A 23,497-nucleotide genomic window follows, 5' to 3' on the forward strand; every position below is an offset into this window, starting at 1 on the left:
CTTCTCCCCCTTGTACCTGTTCCCCCATAAGAACATCTGAACCAACAGCCATGGAAAGCATGGTGTGCATCATGCCTTATTCATTGTCCAGTGGCAGGCCTGGTGTTAAATCACCTGTGTATTGGGAATTAAAATGTTCTTTTAGGTAGGGGATGCTGGCAAAAATGGTGAGAAGGACCTTAACCCGGCTTTTCAGCTATAGAGGAAATGTTGCACTCATCAAAGTTATTCTTGGTATTATCTTTGTTTGCTGCTGTGTTGTAAAATAAAAGTGGAAGCTTTGCTGTTTGTTTGAAGGAATGGATTAAAAAATGGCTTTGGAGAGGAAACTTTGGATTTGGGATAGAAAAATAAGCAGTTTTCTGCCTGCAGACTTGGTTTGGATTTGCGATTTCCAGGAGGAAATGGGACTCCTGTGCTTTCATTAGTTAGCTGTTAATTAATTGGCTAATTAGTCTATCAGGTGATTAGTCAGTGAGCAGCTTTCCATTTCATTGATTTTTAAAAGAGGTTCAAGAAGCCTCTTTGTCACCAGCTGCTTCTATTTGTATTAGTAAGGACTCCGTCAGTCCCCAGTTCACTGATGTTTGAGACATTCATGTTTTCTTTGGGTGTGGAGTCCTGGCCCAGCAAGCTGTGGGTGGGTTCAGTGAATGCTGCTGCAGCATTTACCTTGAGGGTTCACTGAAAAAACCCAAGGAGGTGGTGGCAATGAGTACTCTCTGCCTGCTGGCTCTCAAGTGAATTCTCCCTTCACGGATGCGGCTGTACCAGTTTGCCCTGTGCATATTCTTGTGCCAGGAAAGTGAGCAAGCCAGGAGGTTTCAGCTCTCTGCTTTCTTCCTCCCTGTCTAGCAAACACATTTAACTGGGTTCTGTTTAGGAATTTGCTTTTTTGATTTTACTTTTTTTTTAATGTGTTTGTAGACTTACAGGAATAAGGTGATGAATTGGCTTCATGGTTGTGAGGTAACTTGAATTTGTTAGCAACTCTTCTTAATACTGAACCTTGAAACTAGTTTTGTAAGTTAGCTTTGAGTATCCCTGTATACCTACTGTAGTATACGGGAGAATTTGAGCAAGAAATTGACAAGGCTCACTTTCACTTCTGCACACCAGTTGGTAAAACCAGTGTGACTTCCATCTTAAACACTATTCATTTGGTTTGGAGCCAAAGTTAGTTACTTTTGTGCAAAACTGTGAGGATTTAAAAATCATGGCTGTGGTTCTCACCACACTCCTTGGAAAGTTTGGGTTTTTTGGTGGTTTTTTTTTGTGTTTGGGGTTGTTTTTTTTTTTTTATTCATTTATTTTTTAATTGTTTCTTGCTAACCATGGTCAGCTTTTTCTTAGGCCTGACTTTGTTATTCTACAGAAGTAAGCATGATGTGTGTAACAGTGACGTGTTAAGAACCAGATGTGTAGTCCTTAGAAGATGTTTTTCATTGAAGGGAGCTCTTCAGTGGCTTAGATTAGTCTGGATGGTGCTAGCTGGGACATCCTGTGTTTGGAGTGTTGGGACTTGGCTGGGATGTATCCTGACACCTGACTGCCACAATAGATACTTTAGGCGATTGCTTGTGCTCCCAGGCTGGAAGCCTCCAACCTGGAGAATGTAAAAATTAACTGTGTTTGGCCTTTACAGCTGTGACTCAAAGCAGTGTTTGTCTTCTGGAAGCCAAGCAGTGCCCTTTTCCTTTGCTGCTACTCAGATTTCCCCCAGCTACAGAGGTGTGCACAAGCTGGTTTGAAAAATGCTGAATGTGCCCAAAACAGTTCACACTGGAAGAACCTCTGCTGGTTTGGAGCTGCGTGCACGTGTGCTGTGTTGAACAAGGAGTTATTCTCTGCGGGAAAAGTACCAGGCTCAGTATAATGTGTCAAGGAGATGGCTTGGGTTGTTTGTGAGCTCCAGTCATGCATACCCTTCACAACACACCAAAGCCCTTCTCCTTGATAATACCACTGTCTTTGTCCCTGCAGCATCCAGGGAACCAAATAGTAACAGCAGTGTGACAGTGTTGATTCATGTTCCTTCCCCGACTTACAGAGAAGCTACTGAATGGAGGTGCCAGGCAGCTGAAGGGGTGAGGAGCTCTGAGTTCAGGCAACCTTTTCCTGTCAAACGCTTGGGACAAGGGGTTGATGGGCTTCAGTTTACCTTAGAAATGGCAGCCTTCACTCTTGGGCCCTTTCTGACAGTGTCTGTAAATCTTCCAAGCACTGGGAAAGCCATGCACACAGAGTGCGGAGATGGAAACAAGGCTGAGTTAGAGGGGAGAGACTGAAAGAACATATTTGGGATATTACTGAGAATTAAAATTCTTACTTAAAATTAGTCTTGATAAATTTCATAGTATAGGTGACATTCTTGAGAAGTAAGCTTCCAAATTTAAGTGCCAACTTAATTCTTTTATGCCACTTGAACTTGTTGTTGTGTGTTATTTTTCATCCACAGTTTGTTTTCATAGGAATTACATCATAGTGAACATCTTACTATGTGAAATTACACCACAAAACCTCTTACCTGGAGGATACATAACCAGCTTTCTCAAGAAAGCAGTGAACTGTAACAGTCAGCTGTAATACTGGAATATGGGGAGGAAGAAAGAGCAACTTCTAACCACTGTGGTGGTAAAAATCTTCAATATGTCTAAAAGAACTGTTAGGCACTGGATTTGTCTTTTAAACTTGTCTAAGGATGACTGCAAATCTTGATTAGTCTTGGCTGTGCAGTTAAGTCTAGGCTTTATATTTTCCTTTCCTTATGTCAGGGTCTTCTGAAGGTGGATCTGTGAGGCCGGGCACTTGCAGTCCAAATGAAGGGAAATTTGGAGAAGTCAGAACTCAGCTCATTGTCTGGGAATTAGCAAACTGCAACCATGTATCCCTCACAATGTGCTCAGGAAGAGGCTTAGGAGTGAGAAGTACTGAGTTGCTGAAAGAAGCTCTGGCTTCTGGACTGTGGGTCCAGCTTCCGTATCACAAGATTGGAGAAGGCTTCTTTTCCTCTCACCTTCCCCTTTTCCTGCTCCTATTGCCATCTTTTTGTTCTTTTCAGTGGCATATCTTCTGTGTTTCAGCTGAAACAGGCCAAGGGTGGAAACAAGAGGAATTGTGTATGAGTGTGTATGTGCATGTGTTTCAAAGGCCGGGGAGAAAAGGTGTTTGAAAATAACTCCCCATGTGTGTTTTGCTAAGGATGCTCTTTTTATTTTCCCCTTCTTTCCACTCTTGATTCTTTAGGCTTAATGAATATATAAAGTAAACCTGATAACATGAATTCACATCTAAAGGGCATGAGAGGGACACAACTTACTTGTAGTGTCTGGTAAGCCTGGTCTTAGCAAGTTCCTGGTAAGTAGACTTCAGCTGAAGTCGGTATTATAATTTGTTGTGGTTGAGATGAAGAGGGTACGTTTCTCAGTGGGGTTTTAAGAAAGGTGTTTAATCGATTCTGAAGTTGTGGCCAATTGCTACAGTAACTTTTTCTAGTAACAAAAGGTTGAAATTGCCCTGAATCAAGGTGGTTTTGGTTGCTGTTTACTTCAGATTTACAGAACACCTTCTAGAGTTCTTTCTAGAAATTCAGAGTATCGACTCTCTAAGTTAAATTCAGCCAAGTTCAGTGTTGAGACTGAGTTAATTTAACTGTAACATAGTATTTATACAGTACTTGCATTGCTTGATTTTTCAGTCCAGTTTCTTTAAGATCAAAGAAATCACTGAGTTTAAATTTTTCCCTTAAAAAATTATATTGTGGAATTTAGATTCTTTGAAGAAAGGTTTATTTTGGAACAGAAGAGATACTAGCATCACTCTGACTTTAAAAGTTGCTGCTGGTTCCGCATCCAAGTCCCTGGGCTTTATATTCACATCAGGTGAAGTTACTAGTTCCTTGGCTTATACCCAGTTAAAAGCTAATTAAAGATGTGTTTTCAGTATGGGGTGTTATTTTTAACTCAGACTGAGTCAATTTTGATCTCTTCCTTAAATTTATTTTTGGTGACTTGCCTGTTACAACTTTCTCGCTATTTGCCAAATCCGTTTCTATAATAGTATCATGCCTTTTTGTTCAATCAGTCTTTGATGGAAAAGCAAAACTGTTATCACATTGAGCAGCACCTGGCTTTCTCCCACTTCTTCCTTATTCTATATTGGGAAAATCCTACTGTTGTAGTTACAGAAACCTCTGTTCCTGCCTAGTACTGTCCCATGTCCAGCTTTCCCTAGACCAATCCCTCCCCACCCTTGTCTGGGTCTGAGCTTCCAGGCAGGTGTCCAGAGTCCTCACGCTTCTGTTGCTCGGTTTCCGGACATCCTGATTGCGCTCATCTGTCACTGCAGGCTGTTATTGCAGGGCTGCAGCATGGCTCCCACATCTTTTCCTTGCTTGATCTACCGCTTTAATCGTTGTTTTGATCTTTTCTGAATAGAGTGTATCCTTCAGCGGTGTACCTCACTTAGGACTGCTGTTCTGTGTTGTTTATGCTTTTATAGTGATTGCAGCTTTGCATCTTGCACCACGAGTTCAAGTTTGTTCTCTGGGCAGATAAAGAACGGCCTTGCCACTCGCTGTGTTGTATGCCTGGCTATGCTTCTCACTAATGTTAGCTCTTATTTTTTCTTTGCTGTCCGTTCATGCTGATTATTTTTTCATCTGTTTGCTGTGTATTTTTGTGTACTAAACCAGGGTGTGACAATTGTACGACTCCTTCCAGCTTCCCCTTGTTTCTCATTGCAGAGCTCTTCTTTCTTATGCCAGTGTTGATCTTGGCTGGTTCACAAATGTATGTGTGGGGTTTTAAAAATAATTTTCACTCATAAGTTTCTAGTGTTTTATTAGGTAGTAAATGACAGTAAGAAGTTGGTTTCCCCCTCTCCTCCTCCCCCCAGTTTTGCTGCTTTTGAATTGCAGCTTTCTTCTAAGCATAGGTTGCATTTTTTGGTTTCCACCTCAGTAAATAATGTCAGAACAACCTTTTGTAACTGTTTAACAACCAAAAAAAGACATAATTTTATCCCACTATTACTACATTGAAGGGGTAATCCAGCTAATTATGATGGAGTTCTTTCTAATTTAAGGAGATGTGCCCATTGACCTTAAATGCTTCCTGTTGAACTGAATAAGTGGCCAGAAGAACCTGAGTACAGTCTTAGCCCTAAAGCTGAGTACTTGATGTCTGCTTCCTTTTCTCTTTCTCTCTAAAGACTCTTTTTTGGGGGAGCTTTGGTGGCTTGAGAAGATTTATGTGTTTTTTTTTAGCCAGTTCTGGGGTTTTTTAACCCTTTGCCTGATTTTCTGTCCTCTCCTGAGGTCCCTCTGGCCAGCAAACGAGATGGAAAGCAGAGCAGTGGCTCACAGTCCTTTCACATGGCTCTAGTTCCAGCCACAGCATTGTCCTTCCCTTTAGGATTGGATAAGCGGCTCCCTGTTTTTTAGGAGACATAAACATTACAAAAGCTTTATTTCAAGCCCTTGCCATGTTTCTGGTCTGTCTCTAAGCTGGCTGATGAGCTACTGTCTGGTTGGCCTCCAGTAGAACAGAAAATACTTTGCCATTGGAGTAGTCCGCATACTCTTTCTGTTCGCCCATTTTTAGTACACTTGCTGGTTGGTGCCATGTGGGTTCTCTATGACTGAAAAATCATGCTATAGTTTTTACTCATGCTAGTGGTATACAACTTCCCCTCAAAAAAGAGATGGTTGGTGCCGTGTTGCAGCACTTCCTGGTTATTGCCATGAATTCATGGCTTTGGTCGTAGGTGGTAATTGATGATGCACCCCATCCATTTCCATTTGCACAGTCTGAGGTGCTGAACAAGGCTGTGCACTAAACAGCTTTCTGTTCAGTTGGGTGGTGATTATGCTAAGCTGAAACACTGGTGAGGAGAGGGGGAGAGCCAGAGGTATGGAGGAAGTGCTTAGAGCATGGTGTTCAACTCTGGTTTGTGTGACACTTGGAGATACGTAAAACTTCATGGGGATAGTGGAGTTTTAAACTGAGCAGGACTTTTGGTGGAAAGGTGCCTGATGATCTATCTCAATGTGTGCAGTTCCTGTGGCATCAGCAGCAGCCGTGTGGAGTCTCCCTGGCAGAGCAGCCACCCGGTAAATGTGGCTGCTGTGATCCTCATCCATGGAGAAAGTCAGTGACACACAGAAAGTCTGTGTTGTAGCATACCTCTATTGTGATTGTTTTGCCCAGCAGATACAGGGCTGACACGCTAGTTAACATATTCTTTCTGGGCAGCTGTAAGTTTAAAAAATGTGGGGGTAGAAGAGTGAGGAGTTTTGGTGTATAGACAACACTCCTTCAGTTCTTCTGGGACAGTTTTCCAGGGAAGAGTCCTTGGACAGTGTGCAGTGACATCCTTCCCCTTCCACAACTCCAGGGAAGAGTCCTTGGACAGTGTGCAGTGACATCCTTCCCCTTCCACCACTCCATCAGGTCCATAGGGTTGTACCTTTTTAAGACAAGTTAACTGTGGCCGAGTGACAGTGAACCAGGTTCAGTAGCAAAGTTCACCAAGTTCACTAAGGGTGAAGCCAGTTGAAAGGGCTCTGGCTTGACTATGCACGCAAGAGGGGGAACCAGCACTAGAATTACATACCAGGCCTTGCGCGTTCTTGCTAGCGCTTCCTGCTCTCCGGCATGCATATCCTGGCACTGGCTTCCATTTTCTCCTTTTCTCTCCCACATCTGTGGTACTGGAATTAGTGCTGGCTGTTCAGGAAAAAATGTTGTGGCTCCTGGGTTGGGAGCCAGGCAATACCATTTCCTATGTCCTCAACTGGTCTGGCTCTGAGGCAAACCAAGGAACCTGTGTCTGTGGATATTATGGTTAGCAATGGCTACCCTATATATAGCTTGTTGGATGGCTTTAGGAAAGCTATCATAAACCATGATCTTTTTTGGAGAGGAAGAATGAGAGGGATTACAGTGACAAGCTTTCAAACCCAACAATTAGTTTATATTTTCAAAGTATGGCCACAAGTGGGGAGGTTGCAAAAACACGTAATATTTTACAATCCTTAATGTAGAAATCTGTGGCTTTCTTTTCTTGTTCTTTTTGTTTTGCTTTTAAATACATGGGACTTGATCTTCGGCTTCGTTGTGTTTAGAAACTGCACATCATGTTGGACATGCAGCCACTCAGGGAATGTGCTGATCTGTTGGCATGTAGAAAAGAGACAAAAGGTTTGTGTGTAATTTGAGGCTATGGGGGATGCAGAGGAGTAAGTTTACCCGATAACCTTTAACTTAAATCTGCACGGTTGTTAAGAAGCATGGGTCAGGCAACTCCACTGCTGGACATACAGCTGATTGTCTTAAGGTCTCAATCAATTAAGACCTCTTTTGGACAGAGCTCTGTTTATGGATCAGCATTTTGTATGCCAGTGGGAGACAAGTAACAGCAGTCAATGGTATTTTTATTCATTGACCTGACAAATTTCTCCTGTGATAATTGTGAGCCCCATGGAGGCTTCTGTAACCTAACTGCACACAACAGCCACAGTGGGAGAGAAATGGCAGATCCTACTGCTTTCCAGGAGTGTATTTTCAAGTCTGGGGATGGATGCACTACAGGTGTGCTGCAGTGCACAAGTATCAGAGCTCTTAGGTTAGCTGCCCTTTCCCTCTAAAATTGCTCTTTTCCCTTACTATGTAAGTAAAATCCTAATGGTTGTTGTCAGATTCTTGTTTTAAAGGGAAAACCTTCTAGTTAGTAATGCTTGCCTCAGTGTCTGCTTCACAAACTCAGTTGTTCTTTCCCTTTTCTTTCTTGAAACCAGATTTCTGTAATGGTTCTTACAGGATTAAACAACGGATATCACCAGCAGCTCTGTTACCCTAGTATTTGCCTTGTCTGTGTGAAGCTGCTGCTTTAAAAAGATTGAGGGGGTCTTACCAGTAGCTCTTGATTTATAAAGGTTTGAGATCCTGCATTGATGGAACCAACATAAAACCACTCTATAGTTTGGGCCATCACCTCTCGCCCTTGTGCCATGCAAGTCAAGCTAAAACAGCCATAAGGAGCATGGGTAGAAATGGAGAAAGTCTTAAGAAAAGAGCCTCTGCTTCCCTCTCTCCACCTGTGTTTTGGCATTTGTGTTGCCAAGTGTTGAGGACATGGTCAAGTAAGGTGGAGCTGCTCCATTTCTCTGGCTGTTACTGATGTTTCTCCAATATCAAAAGTTTGAAAGAACATTTTCCAATATAGCAAAACAACATGTGGGTGTGACTCTCAGAGTAAGAGATTTTATTTTATGCTCTCTCCTGGTTGCTGGCATTATTATCAAGACACTACTTGGTCTCCAGAGTTGGCTTTTCTCCATTCTTTCCCTCATCTTCAGTCTTGTCGGCTCAGCGAACAGATATCACTGCTCAGCCAACTTCCCACTCCTTGAGTACTGCTCAAAGTACGGAGGGAGTAACAGACCATAGCTGCTGCTTCCCAGTTCTTCTCTAACAGTATTTGCTTGACCTTCTGCTTTGGTTTATAGAGAGATTGGGGACTGTATATGACTGCCTGGTGGTCATTGTCAGACATACTAGAGGATGAAAAGTATTGCAAAGTATGAGGGTACAGAGAAGACTAAGGATTCAGTCCTTGAAGAAATCCTTTTTTTGATTGAATACTTTCTATTATTTGCATCTAGTATGCAGAAGTATTTGAGAGGAGAGATTTAAAGGGAGAAAAGGAAGTATTAATTTGGTCGGCATCGTCAGCTGGAGCATTGGCATGTGAGTGCCCGCATGGGTTTACAGAATTGGTTTTACACTGTTTTTCTAGCAAAAGGCTGTATGGTTGCAATGTGACTGTCCATCTGTATCAGTCTCCTTTGTACGTTTTGCACACACCGGTTTTGTTCCAGCTGAGCTTGAATGAGTTTTGGAAATCTCAGAAATTGAGACTCCTGTAACATCTGTGGGAATGTCTTCCTTTGTGGCAAGAGGCCAAAAAGAGTTGTAAGAATACCCAATTAGTTCTGCAGATGTTTTGGGAAAGGATGTGCTAAGCATGAAAGGTATTTGAAAATCTAATAAGTGGTAATGGAGGCAGTGATCCTAGGTCAATTGAAAACTAGCGTTATTCCCGAGTTTGAACTAAAATATGATTTCTGTAATCCCTTTATCCTAACTTTTCATGCTGTGACAAGATATACCTTTAGTATTTGTCTGTAGTGAGAAACAATAGTTTTAATGCATTGAAGAATGGTGGCAGGTAGCAACATTTCTTGATGTGTAAACGTATTTGTCTGGCCTCTGTAATAGCTTTATAACACAATCTAAACATATGTTGGAAAAAAGGCCTAGGCGTTTTTGCTGACCTTGTAACTGCTTAGTCTCTTTTTGGGAAACTTATTTTCCACACAGTTTATGCAGCTAGAGGGGAATAAATTTTCTGATTGATAGTGAGGAGCAGTAGGCGTGATCCCATGATTGACTCGAGTGCCGCAGGGCAGTTAGCCCATGGAAACAAGAAAAGGTTTCAGTCTCTCTGTACTTCAGATCTTTCAAAGAGCAGTCAGCATTTGCAGAGACTCGTATGTTGAACATCTCTGTTCTACATTTAAAAGCTCTTTCATATCCTATTGTATCCTCAAAAAAATGAAAGAGAACTTTCACATGCCGGAACACTGGCTGCACTGCATGTTTCGAGATTCTGTTATCATCTTTTTCCAGCGATTTCCATTATGGGATCTGGACATTAAATAACCCTTTTTTAGTCAAGTTGTAGATCTCTACCTGAGAATTAGGAAACTTAACTTTCAGTCATCCTATGTATAAGGTGATTGAAGGGTCACACAAGTTTTCTTGTGGCTGAGAAGGGAAGTGAAATTATTATGGTGGTGTGATTTAACAAAATAAAATCTGAGTAAAGCTGAAAAATCAGCTCTTAAATTACTTTTCCCTTTACAGCTGTTGCCATCTTGCTGGCCAAGTACACTTGGGAATGTATCTTAATACGAAATGTTGCAAGGAACACAGAAGAAGGCCATGCAGTTTGGTTTGTGTTTAGCTGGACATCTGTTTAGCATCCTTTTTCTGTAGGAGATCTGTTTCTTAAAATACTTCTTGTTGCTGAGAGTGTGTAAGTTTGCTGTTGTCTTCAAAACATTCTAATTCTTACTTTATTAACATTTTTATAGATATTGTTGAGTGTCATTACCAAAATGATTCAGCGCTCTAAAGAGCCCTGACACACAGCAAAAAAACATTGCATCTGTTTTACCTACTGTTTTTTGGCTGCCTGTCCCTCAAACTTGTTTTTCTAAGGAGTGAAATCTCTGTGTGTTAGACTAATTACTACACGTCAGCTCCTTAAGTCTTAAAAAGGCTTGGATGTCAGCTAGGTAAAAGTAATGAGATGTGCAATGATTTAGCAATGGGTCCAAATATCTATTACACACGTGCAGTTGAAAGGACAACATGAAATGAATATGGTGCTAACTGTTGTCTCTGTAGCAAGCCACGGGTTAGTATTCCCTCCACAATGTTCACTACAGTTGTGGTGAACAGTGAGCATAGATGGTCCAGGGGCCTTAAAACTGTTGCCAATGCATAACTGGTCTTTGCCACATATATTTACTTACACCATGTGCCAGTGGCAGCCAAAGTGATACCAGGTAAGTTAAATCCATTAACTATTTCATTTTTCCTGTTGTTGTTGGGAAACTTTGAATTGTTGGAAACTTTCCCATTGCCATAATTCACGGAAGTATTGTCTGTTTGTTCTTAAAGGCTTTCTTCCTAAGGAGGACGTCGTCTTCTGCTTCCACTTTGCCCTCCCAGGTTATGGAATGATCTTTTCCAGCGCTGTGCCATGCAAGTATAGGTGTCCTTTTAATCACATAATAAGAATAATCAGATTTATGTACATTTCCCACTTTCTTTTTTCTTTTAAAGCCTGAGACTGCAGCTGTGCTGAAGCGCACTGTTGAGGCTCTTATGGAGAGAGGAGCCGTTGTGAGGAACCTAGAAAACCTGGGAGAAAGGTCTCTACCTTACAAAATCACCAAGCACATGGAGCGCCACAGAAGAGGAGGGTATGCACAATGCCTTTTTCCTAAAAGCCCTTTAAGTGCTCTTTTAAAATATACATAAATAACTCTCATTGTTTGGTCTTCCTTGTGCTTTTTGGGAGTATGCCTGTAATGCCTGTGATCTCGGTGCAGTGGTGTGTGGTGGTTTCTGCGTGTGTGTGTTCTGCTTCAAGTATTTTGTGTCTTTATTGTTAGTGTTTAGTCGTCATGTTACAAGTAGCCTGAGTCCAGGCCTTCAAAGCTACTTTCCCCAAGTACACAGTGTTGGTTTATGTCATTTTTACGTAACTATTTTCCAAGCTAGTCAGGCGTGTTTACCGATACAAGTAGTACTTAATCTGCCAGTTGGTAATTGGCAGGATTGATTCTTTTTCTCTAATGCTCCTGAACTAAATGTTAATTACCACGTGCACCCTGTAAGACTTGCTTGTGTTTCTCATACAGTTTTAGTTGAGGATGTTAAAGATGATTGTGTGGTTTATTGCAAGTACAATAAATGCAAATGAAAATGAGATTTGGCATCTCGTATGCCAGGCTTCCCCTGCAGACCACATTCCCTGCTTGCTTATGCCGGTGTGTTGCTCCTTGAGGCTACTTCTGAAATGGATGCTGGCTCTGGGATGCTGGCTCTCGCAAGGACTGAGAAATGTTGCTAAGCAACCCGCACTGCGCTGGGGCTGCCTGCAGTAATCAAAATAACAATTAGTGATGCGCTCCTCCTAATCCGTGTAACACAGCTGTGCTTCATCTTGGGTGTCCGGCCAACCTGCCTACCTGCCATCTTCCTTGAGGAGCATTTGGCACTGGGGAAGGTGAGGTGACTCCAGACGTGCACTTTTTTGTGAAGCCCTTCCTTGATCCTCTCCCTGGGGGTGACTCACGGTTTCACTCCCCCTTCTGAGGACCTCTTCATTTTCCTGTGGAGTGGGAGTGGTGACAGCTGCCAGTTAAAGCAGACTGACAGAAAGGGCAGGGGAGGAAATTTCCACCGTGTGCCTATTGCTTAAGTGAAAGCAATGGCATTGTGGTCGTGACTGTTTTGTACTCCTGCTCCATGTTGTCCTTCAAAACATGGCTTCATGCTGCCAGTTTTGCATTTTAGGATGAAGTCTTGTTGCCTACACACAGGAGCTAATCAAAACCTCATCTCAAGACAGAGTTACTAATTACCTCATCCTTCTGTTGGAGTAGAAACCTCTTATAACCACTGGTCTTTTCCGATGGCTTCCACAGAACAAGGAGCCGGTGTTACTGTCCTATAGGTGGGGAGCTAAGGCAGAAGGCTTAAGTTCCACTGAGTTTGGACGCTGAAGTTGCAGGTTTTAGCTTCTAGATTATTTTGTTTCCCTAGAGTATTTGACACTCTAGCATTTCATCAGTTTTGGATGTCCACTTGGCTTGGGTGGCAGTGCCTAATGCAGGTCAGGTCTTGGGCTCTTCAACAGGGAAACCGGTTCAGGAGAAGGCAATAACCAGCATCACAGGAACTATGTAGCAGAGATGAATAGAAGCCATTTCTCCAGGGCATTTTCAGACATGTAAACTAGCTTAACTCACTTAATGTAGCAGATCACCTACTTAATAAGCAGGACAACCTGTAGACTATAACCCTCTTTGCAGAGTCTGCAGAGCAGACAAATTCTGTGTTCTGAATGAGGCAAGGGTTTACCAGCAAATAATTGCTATCATGTCTTGAAATACGGGCAGAAAGCCACCAGATTAATGTTGCCATTGCTCTTCCTCTCCCACCTCCCAGTTTAAGCGTCTCTAAATATTTAGCAGTCATTCTGCTTGCTCTGGATTTGAACGTGACAGTTCCCTCCCCTAAATTGCTTGGCTTCTTGAACAAGAGAAGTGATTGAGAGAAGTTGTTACTACAGGAAAAAGTTTCTTCGTGTTAGAACTCGAATTCAGGGGGATGTGGGATATTACCAGCAGGCAGTTTCAGTACCTGGCAATGTGGGAGAATTGTATTGTGTAGCTATTGCTGGGGAGATGACAGTTCAGTGTACAGGTATGGTGGATTCCTGGTATAGCATCCAATATTTTGTATGGTCTGGAGAGTAAGTTAGTCGGGATATTAAACATAATCTAGGAATAGGAAAAGTCAGTTCTCGATCCACCTTATAAAATCATCCAGGTAAACTTTACAGCATCTGTAAAAAGTAGTAATTCTTTTTAAGAGGACAGTGTTTAAAAAAAAAAAAAAGGCTTTTCAGGAAGCCTCACTAAGCTGAGTTACACCCATATGTACTGGGAAATCCTGAGGTATTTTCTCCTTCACAGACAACTTTTAATTCTGTGTTCCCTTTCTTAGCAAGGCAGTGTAGAGGGGTGTAGTAAGTGGTAGAGAGTGTGTCACCTTTTCCTTAGTCTGGGCTTTTTCTGAAGTACCTTAAAGGACTTCTGTGGGAGTGCAAATGATGCTGTGTGTCTGGGGTGGAGAGTGTTGAATCTTTCAAAGCTTTTAATATTTCTGTTTGCCTTTTTGAAGTGGTGTGATTCTTAGCAGAACTTATTTTCCAATAATATGTAGACGGTTGAACACTTAGGATGGATGCTGAATCTGTTGCTTCGTTGGACCTCTTGTCTAGTGAATTATATGGAAATCAATGAAACTCAATATTCGTAGCAACAAGTTGTATGAAAATCAGTGCCATACAATATTCATAGGTCACAGCTGAATAGCATGCCTCTTAGAGAGAGCTCCTGTCCTAGTGACGGCTCCACAAAGTCTTCCTATCACTCAGGCAGGATGGCACAGAATCCCCCCACCTGGGTGGGGTGTTTGAATGAAAAACAAAACAAAGAGCAAAGCAGCCTTCCTCACCAGCATAGCTTTGCTCCCTTGTAAAACTCCCAGACTGTCTCTTAACCTCAGATTAGGGGTCACCAGTAGGGCAGCACCAGCTATTCACAGGTCAGCTGTGCCAAGCAGTCACTCTTTCTCCCAGGAGAAGGGCATTTCTTCATTTAGTTAATTCAGTTTTTAGCTGCAGTTCAAGTCTTTATATACAGCATATTGTAAAACTGAGTGCCAGTGAAAGGACACGCAAGTGCAATGTGCGCAGCAAAGCTACTGCTGGACTTCGTCTGGTTCTGGTGCGGGTTTTGGTGAACAGTGAAGAGTTAAACTGGAAAGTACATACTCATAAGTCAATAGGGAGGATTGCTGTCTCCTTAATAAAGTGCTGCTTCCCCTATGAGTCTGTAGTGCTTCAGCATCATCTGTCTCAGATATACTGCATTACAGGCATGTTACAAATTAAAGAATATCCAGGAGGCTTTACAAAGAATGAGAATCTTGCTGCCAATTGATCTGTAAAGCTGAGATTTTTCAAAGCTTGCCATAGGGGACTGTGGCCCACAGCTGTCACTGGAATGAAGAGTGTTGCTCTCCCAGGCAGCTTTGAAGACCTCACATCATATGTATAATTGACTTGTTTCTTCTTGGGAAATTATATGCACTGAACAGGTGGCGAGTGTGCATTTGAGGGTATATTAAAGCAGATTTAGGTCTTTCTTTTCAATGCATCTCTTTTGACAGAAAACACTTTTTTTTCTTTTCTTTTCTTTTTTTTTTTTGAGACCTAGTATTGACAGCTTTTGCATTTAAGTAATTATGAAAGTCGTGTGTTTCAGGAGCTGTGTGCATATGTCTGAGGAATCAAACTTTTAAATAGCTGGCTTACTGATATTAAACTGAAGTTGAATTAGCTGCTAATTCATGCTTACGGGATTGCAGAACATTCATATTTCATTTCGATAGATGTAAGAGTGATTCTAGTAACATCTCACAAACTTGTAACAAATACTTGTCACGTTTTATTAATCGATAAGGTGACAAGGACACATCGGTTCCAGTGTGTGCTAGGTATGTAATGTTAGTTGAAGCACTGAGCCTGAGTAACTTGTGCATGGGCACTGTCTTTCTGAAGAAAAGAGTGTGAGAATGTAAGTAAGGATTACCAACCTTATTGCCTAACGGGCTTTTACGTTTGTGCCAACTCTTTCCTTCACTCGCCACTACTTGTTTATCATTTTTAATGAGTTGTTTTTAAATTGCTTGTAACACGATGCATTTCTTTTTTTAAATACTGTATTACCTTCACTGGGAGGTGCTTGTTTCTGGAACAACCAAAAGTCAACTGATTTAAATAAGGTGTGTACTAGTGTTTGTATTCAAGGAATGTTAAACTCTGGGTTTGTTTGCTGTTTAAGACAACACAGAAGCACCGAATCCCTCAAAGCAGCTTTCAAATAAAGGGTCCAGATTAGGGCTGGGTGATGACGTTGCAGAGCCACTGCGCATATTTGGTCAGTACCAAAGTGGAGAACATTGCAACTGGTTGTAAAATGATAGATCTCAGTAGCCCAGTCTGTGGGTTTGCACTTTGCGGCATACCTGTTTTCTTTGGCCTTGCCAGGCTATGCCTTAATCATACGCTTGTGACACTTCATGCTTCAGGGCATCAGATAAAGAGGGTGGTTTGGGGGACATGGTTGGTATGTAGGATATTTTTACTTTAGGGGAGATGATACAAGGGTGGCCACAAAACGGTTCTTCAAAAAAGTAAGGTTCAGACACTCCTTTGGAAAGGTAATGACTCAAACATTTTGCAGACCAGGAGTCTATTAAACTGGAAGGAGCTTTGACAAGCTTTGGGGAGAAGAAAGGAGCCAGGGGTAACTGCGTTTTGAGCACTGAGAATCTTGCTATGCCCTACAGATTTGTTGTAAGTGATTTTATTCAACCCTTCCCGCAAATGTTGCTTCCATTGTTATTTTTGTTATCTCTCCTGTAGAAAGGCTGATATACATCAGCCTGGGCAGTGCTCAGATTAAGTACGGTTTTGTAAAGCAATAGAGCACTGTGGCCTTTCCCTTCTACTTTGTTTTTTTATATGTGCGTGCTTTCCCCTATTACATCTACCTGTAATGCAGTGATGGTTTTAGACCTTTCTCTCCATGTTTTTATTATTTCACTTACTTTGTGAGTTCTCCAGCTAAACTGTAATTCTGATTATTCATAACAGTTTCCATGTTCTATTTGCCAGTTTTTCATTGCCTTGTGTTTTTTTTCTCCTTTCAAATTTGATTTTGAAAGGATGGAAATTTTCTTTTGTTATTTGTCTCTTAATCTTTTTGTTTTGCTGTTCACTCCCAGTTATCTCATCAGCCCACTTGTTCTCTGAAATAGCAAACTTGGGTCTTTTGTTCTTGACAAATCGTATTTTGGGAGCTTGTGCATGGGGCATTTTCTGTAGGAGGTGTGCAGGGATCCTGGTGATGGCCAGTGGCCACTGGGGAGCACCGGATATACAGTGATAGATAGCATCTAATGGGATCAGGAGTCAGAAAATGCAGGTTGCAACTTTAGTTGTGCTGTGGACTTGTGTCATAGGGGAAAATGCAAAGGCAAAGAGGTCCTTTCCCAAAAATGCAGCGTGGTCTTAACTTGGCTTCCAGGTCTTGCAGTGCTACAATTGCTCCCCAGGAGCTGGGAGCACTGAACTTCAGTACCAGCTTCCCTTCTACTATGATGAGGAAGGCCTTGAGACTGTCCTGGTCTTCCCCCACCTTCTCTAGGTGGTTCAGGGTCTAAAGCAGTTGGTCCTCCTGTGACAGCATCTTGTGTTTTGCCATTATGTAGTATGTAACATAACATTGCTTTGCCAAAGTGCAGTCTCAGGAGAGGGGGCACAACTAATTTCTTGGTGCCTCAGTGGTTTAATACACAAGGAATAGCTAATTACAACAGGAGTATTTTAGCAGTTGAGCGTTGTGTTAAGACATCTGAATACTGTGGAAACATATCTATGTAAATTATGTTACAAGTTCAAACTTCTTATTCCATAAAGTAGCTGAGCTACTGTATTCATGCAACTTATTTTTAAACAAGCAGCTTGTGGCCCAATAGCATGGAGACAAAAGATGCTGAAGTGTCTTTCAATAACCCACGTGGTCTGGATTTGATTTTATTTACTTTGTAAGAGTAAAATAATAGTTACCTGTCACAAGTATTCCCTCGAGTGTTTACAAGTTTCAACAACTCTCCTCATCTTCCCACCCACTAGTAAAATACAAACTATTGCATAAGGGACTTCTTCCCGCAGATAAATGTACAGGCATGTTCAGCTCCACTCAGGTTAGACTCTCGTGATGATTTCCATGGCTGCTGAAAACCAAAGAGGAGGAAAGAAAAACAGATTAAAGGCGCTGCAAAGCTTTCCTTTCTTAATAACACCAAACTAAATTTATAGCTAATGCACAACCTGTGTTGTTTCTATTCAGATTTTAGAATATCCTGATCTGTTTCAATAAAAAGGACTTCTGGGTCTGTAATGCACTTGGATGAGAACAAAAATAGTTTGAATATTTGAGTATTATGCACGTTTGTAGTACTTTCTGCTAAATTGATGGTCTTCTTCCACTAGATGGGGCTTTCTTCATTGATGAGTTGAATCATTACTTTTCCTTCAGGAGCTGTTGCCCACATGCACATACATGTAAGTGTGGATGTGCCTCAAGTATCAGAGCCCTGAAGCGTCTTTTTTCCTTTTTCCCCTTCACCTTACCTGTGGGAACGCAGCTTGCAGTTTTGGTACTTTAGAGAAGGAATGGTGTTGCACAATAATTTGTGCTGTTGAGGTGCCAGTATCATTTTCCAATGCACTGAATTCTGTTAGCATCCTTGTGTAAGCACGTTGATTAAATGTGATGACCAGTCTCAAATTGTGGGCTTGGTGGAATGGGAACCAGTCACCATTTTGGGTTGGTTTTTTTTTTTAAGCTGTAAATTATACTGAAGGCACAGAAGTGACATGAGCAGAATTAATATTTGCTGTGTAACTTCAGTCCCGCTCATAACAACTTTTCAAATGCCCCAGTGAACGTGACTTTTCAGGTACACAGAATAGGTCAGGCTGCTTTCTCTTTTGCAGTGTAACAGTATTTGTTTTCCTTGCAATGCTGCAAAATGCCTTTCTCTTATTTAATTAGCTTAATAACAGTCATCTATGTATAGAATTTGGCAAATGAAATTTCTGAAGGCTGTGGATTGTAAAATGTATTTTTCCCCCGAAGTACTTGCTCATTACGGGTTGCGTAATTGCTGTGACACAGTCTAGTTTCTAAGGCACCAGCTTTTGGTTTTGATCAGATCCTTCTCCTTTGCTGTCCTTGTGATTTTCAAAGGACTTCCAACTAGTCTGTATGCATTTTCTAAAAGCTGAAAGTAACACATGCACTAGCCCTCCCAGCTGCAAAATGATGATCTTTCTGAGCATGAACTTGCCTTCCTGCTCTGCTGAGGAAGGGTAGCTACCACAAGAGTTGAGGGGAAAAGTGAACTACCTCTCTTCAGAGCAACACAGTGGTCCTAAGGATGAAGTGATCTTTCAGGGAGCAAGAAAAATCCATTTATGTAGGATTGCCTTCTGAGAATGAATGTCCAGCAGCTTTCACAAGAGTGCTGTGGCTCGTTTTCCTCCAGGCAGTTTCCTGGTTTACTGTTCAATGCTTCACCTCTACCTGTTCATCAGTATCTTCTTGTATCTTCTACCTCCCCACTGGGGAAGCTTACGCTTACTGCCACTTAAGCTTAAGCTTACGCTTACTGCCACTGTGTAAAGGAGAAATTGAAGCATACAGATGTGTTTTGGGCACAACCATAGGACCACACACGCTCCTCCAAGTCCACCGTATGTGTGCTTTTCCCCCTGCTTCCCAGGTTGACAGAGACATACTCTAGGAGGATTTCAAATTGAGTCGTAATCCAGGTGCTTTTCAGAGTTCTTTGAAGTCGTAGACTGTCCATTTGAAAGCAAAATATTTGAGTATCCTTACTTCTCAGGGTTCAGTTTCTGGCTTGGATATGCTAAAAAGGATAAATGAAACCTGGCATCTTTTTCCTCATTTCTCCTTCTCTCTCCTATACAAAGACGTGTCCTCCTTTATTTGAGATCATATATCATGTTAATATTTTTTTTTCATTTAATGCATTGTTTTAATGTTTCACTTGGCTCTCCTGTATTTAAATCATCCTTCTATTTGCAGTTGAGCAGGATGACAAAAATAACTGTGGTCTCATAGTCAATCAGTGGAATTTTCCTGTATTTCTCTGCTGATGACTTGGCTAACTCTTAGAGAATCTAAATGCTTTTGCATTTTTGCTTGCAGGAATGAGGTGGTTTCCCTCCCGCATTCCTGTATTTTTCCCTATCTGTAAGTCTTACTGGGATTTGGTTTTGTTTATTACACAAACAGTAGCTACGGCATTGTGTATTGGGTCATAGATCACTGCTTGAAATGAAGGTTGCTGCAAGCCTCATTGAGGGTGGGTTAAAAAACCTCCATGGCCTCGTGACAGCCAATTTAAATGTGTATATTTGGGGGGGGGGGGGGAGAGGTTCCAGATCCCCTCAGGGCTTGCATTGTCAATTGTGTTTGGTTATTGCTTTTGCAGCCATCAGTTTCTTCTCCTTCTTTAATGAAGAAATAACATTTGCTACGCTGGCCCTCTTTTCCTTCTCTGTTTTTTGGCACACGAAGGCAATCATTGCTTGTTAACATTGAAGAGTGGTGGTTGTTTTTAAAAACTCACATTGTCCCCAATTACTGCAGTTCTGTACCCTCAGATAAAATACCTATTCTGCGAGGAGTCATAAAGATATGCTGTAACAGCTCATCCTCCCATCCCCCCCTTCTCCTTCAGTTATCAACAGTGCGTCAGTGGAAATTTCCACCATTTGCTAACGTGAGAGAAAGCACAAAGTTGCAAAGCAGCCTTTGGAAGAAAAAAAACCCTATTGCCGTTTTAGGCTCGCAGTGAAAAGCAGCGCCCGACTTGCAAGCAGAAATGAAATGAAGTTCTTGAGGAACTGAGGGATAAAATGGTGCGGCAGAGGGCACAGATTGCAATCCGAATGAATGCTTCTGCTAAGGGAAGGGGGCATGAAAGTGGTTGAGGATCACTAGCTAAATTTCTCTCCCCCATCCTCCTTCCTGTTAGTTGTAACTGTGAGAGGATCGGGAAGGCTTCTTCCCAAGGAGAAGAGTGAAGTGTCATCTGTTAAATTTACCAGTGGCTTTTAATGGCTTTAACAGAAAATGACTTTCCCTTTTTAAGGGGTGTGCATCCCTCAGATGTTGCTGTGCCGTATTTCTAATGAATTGTCCAAGCTTAAAAATTGTTTTTTCTCCCTAAACTTTTAACCATGTGGCATCTCTTAATTCTGGAGATGAGAAAACAGTAAGCTGTTTGGTAAACCAAACAGTAGGTTTGGTTTACCAAATATATTAAGCCAAATCCTTTTCCTCGTTGAAGCCTGTGAGGATTTGTGTGGAGGACTGAGCCCACCAGAGTTCCTCCAAATTCATCCTGAGGCAAACTATTCCGGCAGCTTTCAGTAGCCTTTCTGCAGTAAGAGGAGCAGCACCTTTGCTGACATGACCTGGCACTGGTCCCTTGGCTTCAGAGATGCTAGGCTGCAGTCCACACTGGCTGGGCGTCTGTTCTGGAGCATTCGTTGCCCCAGTGTGGGCTGCAGAGAGATTTTTTTGCTATCAGACCTCTCAAGTACAAGAATTCAGTGCTTCAGCCTGGCCTTTCTGAAAAAGGCTTCAGAGATGAATTGTGGCTGTTAATGCAGATGCCTGTGTAAGAGGTTCAGGACTAGGTGTAGATTTAGACTAGGTATTAGGAAGAAACTCTTCACTGTGAGGGTGGTGAGGCACTGGCACAGGTTGTCCAGAGAAGCTGTGGCTGCCTCATCCCTGGCGGTGTCCATGGCCAGGCTGCATGGGGCTTTGAGCAACCTGGTGTAGTGGAAGGTGTCCCTGACCTTGGCAGGGAGTTGAAACTGGATGAGCTTTAAGGTTGCTTCTAACCCAAACCATTCTGTGATTCTGTGTCTGCCTAAGAAGAAAAGCATCTTCATCATGTTTTCCATAGGTAGATTCCACCCCTGTGCAGTCATCCAGCATGTGTTGCTTGAGTAATTTCTGGCCCAATGGGTCTGTTGTGTGTAATGTTTTTGATGTAGCACTTTTAGTTGGATGAAAATGAACTCCATGCAGCATAAAGAACATGGCCAAATTCATTGTTCGTGCCCCATCTCTTGTATTTCCTGTTCAGAGTCCCAGTTCAGCTTCTGGTCTTGGGAACTTACCCTCCAGCATTACCTTTATGGACTGTTGCTGGCTTAGTAAGAATCCATACCTCTTGCAGAACAAGTCCTTTCTGTTAGGTACAATTGTTAAATCAAAGTGGGATGCTTGATCTTGCTTGGGTAATACAACTTCAGTTAAGGGATATCGCTTTCAGGTTAGATTGATGCTTCATGGGGACGTGTGCTTGAGTGGACTAGGAGGAAAGGGAAACTTTCATAAGAAGATGTGTAAAGATGAAAATGAAATAGCTAGGTGGCAAGTTCTGTGCTGTACATTTAACCTTTAAATCACTGATAGTCTTGGAAACGAGGGGTTAGTTCTCTTCACCTGGATTTCTGAGGCAGTTGTAGTGTCTTTTTGGTAGTTAGTGCCATGCCAATGCAGTCAAATGTGTTACAGCTCTGTTGACAGTGCTACTAGTTCATACACAGCATTTCAAGGAAGGATGGATGGCCAGTGACATGGCTCACTCATTTTTTCACATTAGTATGATGGCTGTCACTAGGTCGCTCATAAATTGCAGGAATAGTAGACTTTATGTTGCTAATGAATTTAAGGTGTATCTCACATTAAAAGATGGGATCTGAATTTGCATATCTGAGATTAAGTTAGTATGCAGCTTTCAGTTGTGTCCCTTGTCTGAAATGGGACTCCTGAATTGCAGTAGACTGCTTTGCTTGTTTGGGTATACTGGAGTTTTGAAAGCCCCTGCCAAAGTTATAGTTGAGCTCAGGAAGAAAGTGCAGCTCTTCAGGAAAGGAGCTTCATTGCAGTGGTAACCTCAGTGACCTAAAATATTAATGGGGAGCAATGTTCTTTCCTGTAGGTAGGTGGTTGGCTTTTTCTTTGTAGATGTCAAAGACAGCTTTGTGGTGGGCAGGAAGCACTTACCTGAAACACTGCGTTTTATACATGCTGTGCATGTGTGGAAGTAAGACCTTCTCAGTCCCACCAGGTTCGGCAGGGCAAGTCCCAGCTGTGCAAGCGGAGTACAGAGCTTCAGCTCCTACCCTCAGATTAAAACTTTAAGCCATGTTCCCATCAAAGATGTACCTGATTTGGGGTAAATCCATCTCTGTGTGTTTCCTTTGCCCCTTTATTTTTTGTAATTTCCATTCAGCTCCGAAGCAGAACTTTTAAGGAAGAAATGTGCCTGTGTGTGTGTAAGCTTGAGATGGTTTGCGCTGGCATCTGTTCCCCAAAGAAACAATGTCATGAATTCGAAGAAGGAGGATGCATGTTGTAACTGAAGTAAATGTGTCACCTCACTTCTCTGAAAGACCGTTCACATTAAGAGGTGGAAATGAATGTAATAGGTGCAAGAAGAGTAAGTTCTCTTTAATCTCCTTCGGTAGGCAGTGCTGTACAACAAAGAAGAGCTCAGGCTGAGCCTGCTTCAATTGAATTTTTCTTATTTGAAATCAAGATAATACTGAGGTTTTATTCTAACAATTCTGGTACCAAAACGTAAGCAAAAACATTTTATTCAAGAACTCCCACAGAACAGTTACATGACTTAAAGTTGTTGCAGTACAGTTAGTTTTTTTACATTGTGTGTGTGTTTCTCATTGCAGGTATTTTTTGATAGACTTAGAGGCCCCACCTACGATTGTAACGACCATGATGGATCATTTAGGACGTGATATTGATGTAATTAGACGTGCTTTCATAAGGCATCCTCTATCAAAGACAGAAGAATGCAGTGGCATAATCCCAGTCGACTATAACGATAAACTACTTGGCAAGAAGTGAAATACTCAAAATAGTGTGTTTGAAACCTTTAAAAAATGTTTTGCTCCTGTTTTGGAAAACAATTGTGTTAACTGATGTCCATTATAAATAATCATTTTTGGCCATGTTATGTGTGTGACACAGTACACTAAATCTATTGTAATACTTGAGGTTTCTTTTTGTTTAGAATAGTTTGAATAGATTTGATCTGTATGCTTATCTGGATATTTGACAACTCTGAAAATTGATTTTCTTTTCTTAGAGCATTACATTGATAATGAAGATTTGTCCATCACCAGAATGCTAAAAATAGCATTCTTTTTTCACAGACAGATTACTGCAGAATATGTATATTTACATAAGAGATTAAGAAATCTACAGTGTAAATATAGCAACATAGGAGGGGGCTTTTGTGCTTCTTTTTGGAAAAAGTTAATAAAAATGTGATTAAAAATAAACGGACTCATTTTTCTTTAAAGCAGAAAATGTACAAGAAAAAATAAGTTACGCTGCCGAAAGACATGTTTCGTACTGCTTTCT

The 23,497-nt window shown here is 41.7% G+C and overlaps 1 protein-coding gene across 1 annotated transcript in view; it reads left to right on the forward strand.

The window, feature by feature from the left end:
- The window catches only part of MRPS6 (mitochondrial ribosomal protein S6), a 46,794-nt gene extending 23,610 nt beyond the window's left edge, over window positions 1–23,184 (forward strand). The window contains exons 3-4 of the mRNA XM_061359353.1: window positions 10,917–11,056; window positions 22,801–23,184. Of these exons, the coding sequence (XP_061215337.1) occupies window positions 10,917–11,056; window positions 22,801–22,978 (318 nt within the window). The 3' untranslated portion in view covers window positions 22,979–23,184. The remainder of the gene's footprint in view (window positions 1–10,916; window positions 11,057–22,800) is intronic.
- The last annotated feature ends 313 nt before the right edge of the window (window positions 23,185–23,497 follow it).

This window comes from Neopsephotus bourkii, unplaced genomic scaffold (genome assembly GCF_033783945.1).
Source record: "Neopsephotus bourkii isolate Nb327-2 ecotype Australia unplaced genomic scaffold, CSIRO-AGI_Nbou_v1 NB_962, whole genome shotgun sequence".
NCBI lineage: Eukaryota > Metazoa > Chordata > Aves > Psittaciformes > Psittacidae > Neopsephotus > Neopsephotus bourkii.